At 41.7% G+C, this 9,797-nt stretch overlaps 2 protein-coding genes across 2 annotated transcripts in view; one reads left to right on the top strand and one right to left on the bottom strand.

The window, feature by feature from the left end:
• Positions 1 to 2,819, bottom strand: part of SUPT7L (suppressor of Ty 7 (S. cerevisiae)-like) — a 12,962-nt gene extending 10,143 nt beyond the window's left edge. The window contains exons 1-3 of the mRNA XM_010840661.1: positions 2,574 to 2,819; positions 1,665 to 1,765; positions 18 to 404 (exon numbers count right to left, since the gene is read on the bottom strand). Coding sequence (XP_010838963.1) covers positions 18 to 198 — 181 coding nt within the window. The 5' untranslated portion in view covers positions 199 to 404; positions 1,665 to 1,765; positions 2,574 to 2,819. The remainder of the gene's footprint in view (positions 1 to 17; positions 405 to 1,664; positions 1,766 to 2,573) is intronic.
• An 82-nt stretch (positions 2,820 to 2,901) lies between these two features.
• Positions 2,902 to 9,797, top strand: part of SLC4A1AP (solute carrier family 4 (anion exchanger), member 1, adaptor protein) — a 24,198-nt gene continuing 17,302 nt past the window's right edge. The window contains 6 exon segments of the mRNA XM_010840699.1: positions 2,902 to 3,350; positions 3,353 to 3,753; positions 3,955 to 4,150; positions 5,262 to 5,384; positions 6,231 to 6,291; positions 6,622 to 6,761. Coding sequence (XP_010839001.1) covers positions 3,095 to 3,350; positions 3,353 to 3,753; positions 3,955 to 4,150; positions 5,262 to 5,384; positions 6,231 to 6,291; positions 6,622 to 6,761 — 1,177 coding nt within the window. The 5' untranslated portion in view covers positions 2,902 to 3,094.

A 9,797-nucleotide genomic window follows, 5' to 3' on the forward strand; every position in this document is an offset into this window, starting at 1 on the left:
CTGAATCGTATGGATGGTGAGACTACATGGCTCTGAGGGGATGTCCAGCATAGTGGGGGGCTTGGGCTTGTTGGCTGAGGGTTGGTGCAGAGGCGGGTCATGGACTTCTACCAGTCGGAACTCCCGAGGGAGCAAGTCAAAAGAACTTCTGTTGGTCTGGCTTGACGAGATTGGTATCTCTCCCCAGTATCTCAACATTTTGGAATTACAAAGGAAGAGCTCCCAAGTTAAATGTGGATGGTTATCCTAAAGGCAGTGTTTTAAAATCTCTAGCAACTGCAGGTTAAGGGCTTCCGTAGTGAAGAATACGAGGTCTAGCCAGGTATTGACATAAAAACTAGGCAGTTCAAGACCACTTAGAAAAAGTCAGTGTCAGCAACACTGTTGGACCAAGGACGTTCTTCCTGAAGAAATTAAGAGAAATATAACTGTTAATATCACACTCACATACTGTGACAATTCCTACCGGACTGAACCACAAGGTAGAGTTTGGGTCTTTAGTAGACTAATAGCTGCAAGAGTATGTTAGGCTCTATAGTGTCCATATTTTCCAACTCACCCCACTAACTTATTACCAATCCTGAATGATTTGCAAGGCAAGACACTTAAATGAGACATGGAATATTTCTCAGAGTATCTTGACACATCTCCCCTGGATCCGCAGGAGAAAAAGGAGTAGAGTTAAAGATAGGAAAAGGTTCTTCTTCTTTTTTTTTTTTTTGCTGTGCCATGCAGCCTGTGGGATCTCAGTGCCAAGTCCTAACCACTGGACTGCCAGGGAATTCCTGAGGTGGTTATTAGTCTGTGAATGCTTCCCAGGTGCACTAGGGGTAAAGAACCTGCCTGCCGATGCAGGAGTAAGAGACATGGGCTCAATTCCTGGGTCAGGAAGATCCCCTGGAGAAGGAAATGGCAACCCACTCCAGTATTCTTGCCTGAAGAATCCCATGGACAGAAGAGCCTGAGGGGCTACAGTCCAAAGGGTCGCAAAGAGTCAGACACTACTGAAGCAACATAGCATGCATGCATACATGCCAAACATGGGAACCTTTAACTAATCCTGGTGGAAAAATTTATGAACCACTATCCTAAACAGTCTTATGCATTCAACTTCTGACATTCATAGGGAAGAATCTCAGATATCTGCTATCTCTTAAATAATATCCCTTCCTTTAGTCTCTCCTTGTATCAAATCTACTCTCTACAGTGATGCTGTGCTTAATTGCTCAGTTGTGTCCAATTATTTGTGACCCCATGCACTGCAGCCTGCCAGGCTCCTCTGTCCTTGGGATTCTCCAGGCAAGAATACCAGAGTGGGTTGCCATGCCCTCCTCCACAGGATCTTCCCAACCCAGGGATCGAACACAGGTCTCCCACACGGCAGGCAAATTCTTTACCAACTGAGCCACCAGGGAAGCCCAAGAATACTGGAGTACCCTATCCCTTGGCCAGGGGATCTTCCCAACCCAGGAATTGAACCCTTGTCTCCTGCACTGCAGGCTGATTCTTTACCACAGCTGAGCTACCAAGTAAGCCTCTGTAGTGAGGCTAGACTTAATATTTTAAACTTAAACCTAATGACTTCCCACTGACTATTGGAAAAACGTCAGTCAAATTTTTTTGATTTACCATTCAACACCAATTACAATCCAGCTTCAACTCACCTTTCCAGATTCATTTCCCATATGTCTCTTCAAATTCAATGAATTTTTATCAAATGCCAAGTGTCATGTGAGGATATAAAGACTAATTCAAGGTCCTTACCCTGAGGTGAGGGAGAAAAACATGAATGTTTCAACATTAAAGTGTGTGGTCAGTGCTGTTCTACTAGAGACACAGACCAAGTTCAGTGAGAAAACACAAAGGAGGAACTTCCTGAAGAAAGTGACCATCTTAGTTCCAACAGTACCAGACTTCTCTGGTTGCAAATGCCATGCATTTCCACAGCTTAATGACATGATCTCTGCAGGCAATGCCTTGCTACCTGCCACATCCCTGGAAGACTTGTATTCATCCTTAAGTATGATTTAAGTCACCACCCTATCACCTCCCCAACACATCTCCCCTTGTTAAGTCTCACATCACTTTCTATGTTTCCATCACAGCATTTATACCTGTATTTAAACTAGTACTTGTTTCAATTTTATTCTTCCATCTGTCTCTCACAGCTGTGATCTTGGTGTCTAAGATTTGAGTGCCTACTACATGCCAGGCTTTGCCTCTACTGTCAATTCAATTTTCCCAACCTTTCTATAAGTAGATATCTTTTTTTTTTTTTAAAGTAGATACTATTATTACCCCACTTTTCAGACGTGGAAGCTGAGGCCTTCTGTCTTGCCTAATGTCGGAAACAGCTGAGAGGGAAGATCGAGATGGTCAGGATCCAGGGTGTGCACTCTTAACTACACTATGCTGCCTCAATTGGTTTCAGAAAGAATAAAAGAAGGAACGAATACATGAATGAACCAAGTGACAACAAAAATCGCCCTCTCCCCTAACTTGACCCAAAGGAGCAGGAAGGACAGGCATCAAGCAGAGCAATGCCAACATCGCTACCAGGGCTCCTCCCTCACCATCAGCGGACTCGGGCGCCAATCACAGTGTCCTGGGGTCGTCTAATGCTGGGGCAGCCCAGACACAGGGAAATGTGGACCTGGACCGAGGCAAGGAGGCTCCACTATGGACTGCCACTTCGCAGGTACTGAACTGGGCGGCTGATGGGCTCCGAGAGGCCTGAGATATCAGGTCGTATCAGGTCCGGAAGGCTGGCGTGTTGACCAGCGGTTCAAGGCTGCCGGAAGCGCGTCTTCTCAATCAGGCTCCGCTGCAGGAAGTCATTACGACTCGGTTGCAACCTCTAAAGATGTCCCCATTCTGACATCACCCCGACCGCCTTTTTCTTGTTTTCCTCTTACTACAACTTCCAGGGATAACTCTCGTGTTCACAAAGCTCTGGGTCGTAAAGGATCAACTCCACTGTCGCTGCTAGGGAAGCGTCTGGAGGCTGGAGAGAGGGAGACGTGGAGAGGAATGTAGAGACCCGAAGAGGGTGAGGTTTCCCAGGGACAGATTTTGAGGCTGCTCCTAATTGAGAATGGCTGATAGTCCCTCTCAGTCCGAGCCGCTGGCTTCGCCGGAACTCGATGACGACTTCAAGAAGCCATCCCTGCCGATGCCCTCGGCGGCGCGGAGTAAGGCTCCGGCCAACAATCCTCCAAACCCGGAGGAGGTGAAGGAAAGGTCCACGGCGCTGCCGGACTCTGATTCCGGGGAGCCGGATGTCCCGCCGGCCCTGCCGGACAGCGGGGAGAATAGGGGTCCAGCGGAGGAGCAGCCGCGACCCCACACGGCGGCTCCTTCCCTGGCTGCCCGGCCCGGGCTCCCCCATACCGAGAGCCGCCGTGGGGCGGCCCCACCACGGCCTCCTACAGCCTCGAGACACTAAAAGGCGGCACCATCCTGGGCACCCGGAACTTGAAAGGACTGAGTTGCTGCCTTTTCGGGAGGCTCCCTAGCTGCGACGTGTGCCTGGAGCATCCTTCGGTGTCTCGCTACCACGCCGTACTGCAGCACAGGGTGTCCGGCCTCGATGCAGAAGGCGACGGCCACGGGCCTGGCTTCTATCTCTACGATTTGGGAAGCACCCACGGCACTTTTCTTAACAAAACCCGCATCCCACCCCGCACCTATTGTCGGGTCCACGTCGGACATGTTCTTCGCTTTGGAGGCAGCACCCGGCTCTTTCTTCTTCAGGTAAGTAGAAAACCCTAGAATTGAAATCTCTGGAGCCCACCTGGGTGCGTTCCTGAGCTCCTTAAGTTTTCCCTGAGAAAGGAGATTGTCCTTTATGAAAGTGCGTTCCTCATCACCAGACGTCTGTACGCATTGCCTTGTTTCTGAAAGTGACTTCAGCTATCCTGAACTCTAAAAGAATTCTTTCGCTTGATTCATCAGGGACCAGAGGAGGATCGAGAGGCAGAATCCGAGTTGACAATAACGCAACTGAAGGAACTGCGCAAGCAGCAACAAATGATGTTGGAAAAGAAGATGCTGGGAGAAGACTCAGATGAAGAAGAGGAAATGGATACCGCTGACAGAAAGAGAAGTACTAGTAGTCAGGACGATGAAATGGGCTGCACCTGGGGAATGGGTAAGGCATTAAAACTGCTGCCAGAGGTTAATAAATCCGTTTCTATTGGTACAGTTACTTTTTAAAAATCATGCAGCTTTCATGACTCTTTGAGAAAGATAGGGCAAATACAGTTTGCACATAGGTTACCAAAACTTAGATTTATTAACTTTTATGATGCCAAAAAACTGAATTATGGGCCTAATTGATTTGTCTTCATGTGTTTTACAGTGCACTCCCTTGTTCAAAACTTTTAGTGTATAGTTTAACAATTAAAATTTATTTCATTAAGTACTGATTATTGCTAGAGGGAGTGAAACTACATTCAATCAAATAAAACGGGATATTATCTAATATAGGAGTTCTGTCAAATTTTTTGTACTTTGTGTAAACACCCTGAAATGTGAAATACCTAATCAGAGGGATAAATTGAATTTTCTGTAACACCAGACATTTTGGCAGATAGGTATTCAGGAGTGGAGTCTGAAAAGCTGGATGACCTTAACTGTGTTGTGGGGAAGACAGATAAATCTTACGAAATTACTTGTGGTAAATGCCAAACAAAAGCTGGAAACCACTAGTATGCTGGAGTAAGGGTTCAGAGAAGGGAGCAGCCCCTGAGTACCTAGACCTGCACTATCCAGTGTGGTCATCATCAGTCACACTGGGCACTTATGGGGTGGCCAGTCCAAACTCACAAGTGCCGTAAAGGTAAAACACACACTGGGTTTCAAAGACTTAGTGTGAAAAGAAATCAGTCTGTTGGTGGACATGATAAGTAATGGAAAATTATATTGAAGACAAAGTGTAAGTCCTGGCTGTGAGAGAATGAGAACGCAGGACTGAAGAGTTTAGATTTTTCTTTTTTTTACATAGAGAATGTGGTAGGCAGTCTTGCTTTTAAAATACATATAGTGATGGAGAACAAAAGTAAGGTGCCATGAAAACAAGTTTTAACTTGTCACACAATGTAGAAAACCAAAGATGTTCAGACGGATGGTTTTGTGCTTGTTCTTCCCCACCCCCACCTTTCTTTTCATCATTGGTAACGTATCTTTGTGCAGCCTAAAAGGATAGTGAGTGCCAGTCAGATAGTCTCATGTCTGATTGCTTTCTTTCCTGTATCCTATAGGAGAAGATGCTGTAGAGGATGAGGCTGAAGAGAACCCCATTGTCTTAGAGTTTCAACAAGAAAGGGAGGCTTTTTATATAAAGGATCCAAAAAAGGCTCTCCAAGGTTTTTTTGACCGAGAAGGTATGTACATAGATTTTGACCCTGTTGGTAAAAATGTATCCACAAGAGGGTGCTTCTCTAGATCTTCAAGTACTTAGAAATGCTGTATTTTATCTATTGTCCTTCTTGTTCAGTTCTTGGCTGTGTGGTCAGTTGCTTCAGGTTTGTTTTGGAAACTGTAAAATTTCTGTTGGTCTTTTTCACATCTTGGAAAAAGGAAGTACTTTTTTCCAACTCATCTCATCCTTCTCAGAAGATACAGGACAGGAGTGGTTGGGAGACGCACCCAATTTGTTACAATTTCTTTGTTTCTAATTCCCCTGATCTTTTGTCATTCTTAACATGGATTTCCACTTTATGTGATTTAAAGATTGTTTCCATTAAAAAAATAATTAAAACTGGAATAAAGCCTTTGAGATAATAATTAAAAAAATTTTTTCTGCAGAGAATTGTTTCAGTAGATAAGCTTTTAGAGAACACTTATATGTATGTGTGTGTATGAGTATAAATATATACATATGAACTGTTTGCATTTTTCGCTTAATAGTTACACTTCTAAAAACTAAGCAACTGTGACAAGTTAACAGTAAGTCTACAACTTACAAGTGTGAAAGCTTCTATTTAGTGGACAAACCTGTGTGTGGAGACACGATTGTTTTGAGTTTGCAGTTCTCTGTCTCAAGCTCATCCTAATTTTATTATCAGATAATAATACCTAGGAATAGGAAGTGAAATGCTTTGAAATTTAGTGTTCGATGTGGTTTGAGACATTTGTATTATTATTCAACCTTTGCTCTCTTTTCCCTTTGTATCAACTGGTAATTTTCAGATGCTATTAAAATTGTTTTGTCTTTCCTCCTCCCACAGGAGAAGAATTAGAATATGAATTTGATGAACAGGGTCATAGCACTTGGCTCTGCAGGGTGAGGTATGTTCTTTTGTCATAGCATCCATTTCTGGAAAGTGGCTAATATCAAGTTTAATTTATGGTTACAGACAACAACCCAAAGGGCAATTTTAGTCTTTTTGAGACTATTCATGAATTTGGGGATTGATAGTTATTAACACATTGGGGTTATAGAGGGATGGGTAAAAGGTGTAAGGAAAAGAATTGAAATTCAGCTTTGGCAAGATAGAACAAAATGAACTGAGAGATTAAAAAGCTATCGCAAAAATATGACTGTTATCATAAAATATTAATGTTTTTCATGAGATTGGAGCTTAGTTCTGTGCTTAAATCCCTCCCATACCAATGCAGATTACCTGTGGATGATTCAACTGGAAAACAGCTAGTGGCAGAGGCCATTCACTCAGGAAAGAAAAAAGAAGCAATGATTCAGTGTTCACTGGAAGCTTGTCGAATCCTCGATACTTTGGGATTGCTGCGGCAGGAGGCGGGTGAGTATGTGGGGACTCTTTTTCCCTTTTTTAAAAAAAAGATGGATAGAAGGAAGAAAGATTGAACACATAAAGTAATAAAACCTTTTTTTAGGGGAAAAATGTAAATTGTACAGAATTCTATGAAATGAGAAGAAAAACATTCTCTATGTCTTTAACCAAAGGTAACCTTTGTTTATTTATATTCTCCCAGACATTATCTACAGACATGTGTTCAGAACTGGAACCTTTAACAAAATACAAACACTCATAGCAAATGCATTTATAGTTATATTCTTTTGTGACTTAAAAAAAGTTTTATTTATTTTTGGCTGCAGTGGGCCTTTGTTGCTCTTCGCGGGCTTTCTCTAGTTGCAGAGAGTAGGGGCTACTCTCTGGTTACAGTGTGTGGGCGTCTCATCACAGTGGCTCCTTTTTTTTGCGGAGCACTGGCTGTAGACTGCTGTCTAAGTAGCTGTGGCACACGGGCTTAGTTGCTCCATGGCATGTGGGATCTTCCAGGACCAGGGATCAAACCAGTGTGCCCTGCATTACAAGGTGGATTCTTAACCACTGGACCACCAGGGAAGCCCCTTTTGTGACTTTTTAACACAAGAATGTATCATGGATAGTTTTTATATTGTTGCGTTATTTACCTTATTTTGGTAATTTTTATATTATTGCATTAAATTTGCCTTATTTTTTTAAAAATTGGGTGTGTAATTATTTTTTTTATTCCAAAGTTACTTTTTATTATTGCAAAGTAAATTACATATACTTTAAAACTACCAAAGTCTTAGAATATACCTGTTCTTGTCTTGCCCCTCTACCATCTTCGACTGTAGAAGACCTTTACCTCTTTCAGTTATTTCTTCTGGCATTTAAATATATCCATATGTCTAATGCAATATCTTGTAATAACCTGTAAGGGACTATAACCTGCAAAACAAAAATTAATTACTATGCTGTATACCTAAAAGTAATGCAGTATTATAAATCAGCTATACTTCAATAAAAAAAAGTTTAAAAATTTTCATATTTATAAAAAGCATGAGCATGCTATTATATTTTTAGTCATGTAAACATTAACAAGTATTTAATGTTTATAAGGTTTTGTTTATGCAAATATTAATTACAGCTGAGCAGTTTTGAGTTAATAATTGTGTTGTGTGTAGTGTGTTTGATTTTTTTGGTACCTCTTTCTCATTCTTCCCGCACATATCAATAACCTTCTAGTGTGTTTTTCCATATGGTCAATTAGGTTAAGTAATTTATCAGTAATTTATCTGTTTTTTTGGGAGACATTTCTCCTGAAGAACACTCTTCTTTTAAGGATGCCTGCTGCAGAACAGTAATCTAGGGCTTCATTTGCTATCTTCCTAGAGATTTCCTTTCTTTTTCTCTAGGGTTGGATTTTCTGTTTCATGATACTCATATTTCTCGGTTTAGTCGTTTGTTTTAGTGGAACACATCTTTCTGTAGTTTTGGCAGGTTAGGAAGCTGGTACCAACAATAAGGGCATGGATGGTAATAATCTTCAGTGGAGTTCACGTCTTTCATTTTTCTTGCTCTACTGTTGTTTTGGTGGACATCCTCTGGTAGATTCCTAAGAAAGGATAGATAGCAAGTCAGCTTTATTAAACTCTCCACTCTGAATGTAAAATTATTCTGGCTTTACTTTTGGTTAATAGTTTAGGAATAGAACTCTCATTTGGAAGTAATTTTCCTTCACAACTTTGAGGGCATTGCTCTTACATGACATCCAGCACTGCTATTGAAGTCCTAAACTATTCAGGTTACTGATCTATCATATGTTATCTTTTTTCCCCTCCTCTCACTAGAAGTTTGTAAGAGTTTCCCTTTGTTCTTAAAGTTCTGAAACTTAACTATGATGTACCTTTCTGTGGGTTTATTTTTATCCGTTTCCCTGGGTACTTGTTGGCTCTGTTTGATCTGGAAATCTGGACAGTTCAGGAACATTTTGGGAATTGTGCCATTCCCTCATTTTATCTTTCTGTTCTCTGGAAGTTTGTTTGTAAGATATTGAACCTCTTGGGCTGGTTGTCTGTGTTTCTTTTTTCCCTTCTCTGTCCTGTTTCTGTGTCTCTCTTGTTCTTTCTGGGATATTTCTACAACTTTCTTTCTGTATTTTGCTATCAAGATTTGAATTTCCACAGCTCATTTTGTTCTTTGGATATTCATTTTTAAAACGTAATATGCCATTGTTGCTCATGGATTATTAATGTCTCATTGGTCTGCTGATCTCTTTTCTCCAGGTTGTTTTTTCTGTTTATTTGATGTCTATCCTGCATGGTAGAGGTTTTTCTCAGGTGTCATGTAGTTCTTAGTTGTAAAAACTACTTAGGGACAAAAAGGTGATGAGCAGCTTGGAATATATAGATGGGGCTATTTAAGTTTGAGCAACACTATAGAAGGATGTGGGTGGGCATTTTGCAGGGGATGTAAGTATCTGTAGATTTTCATTTTTCTGCGGGCAAGATTCTCCAAAGAGTACTCCTTGGTCTCCTGCCTGAAGAGAGAGGACTGGCTGCCAGCATTCCTGGACCTATGTGGTAGAGATAGCTGAGCATGTTCTCAACATTTAACCATTTTCAGCACAGTGCTAGTTTTTGAACATAGTACCCATGCCCTCAATTGTACTAGTCAATCCATAGTTCAAAGACTTTCTATCTTAAACTCGGGGTTTTTCCTGGGGGTGGGAAGGATGTGAGTAGGTGGGATAGATGATCTGTTTCTCCATCAGCTTTTACTCAGGCCTCTTTATTTTGTCACTGCTATCTAGCCCCAGGTCTAGACCTTTTGAGGATTCTGTAGTATGATCAGATTGGTTCTGTTTTTTCCCCCCTGTTGGGTTAGGATTCTTCTTCTTTTTTTTTTTTTTTTTAGTTTTGCTAAGTTAGTTTCCACTCATCTGTCTGCTTTCTAATTTCCAAAAATGTGGTGGTGCTGTCCCCATTCCTATTCTTCCTGTCTTTGTAGATTCAGTTCAGTTCAGTTCAGTTCAGTTGCTCAGTCATGTCCGACTCCTTGTGACCC

Source organism: Bison bison, unplaced genomic scaffold (genome assembly GCF_000754665.1).
Source record: "Bison bison bison isolate TAMUID 2011002044 unplaced genomic scaffold, Bison_UMD1.0 scf7180017864145, whole genome shotgun sequence".
Classification (NCBI taxonomy): Eukaryota; Metazoa; Chordata; class Mammalia; order Artiodactyla; family Bovidae; genus Bison; species Bison bison.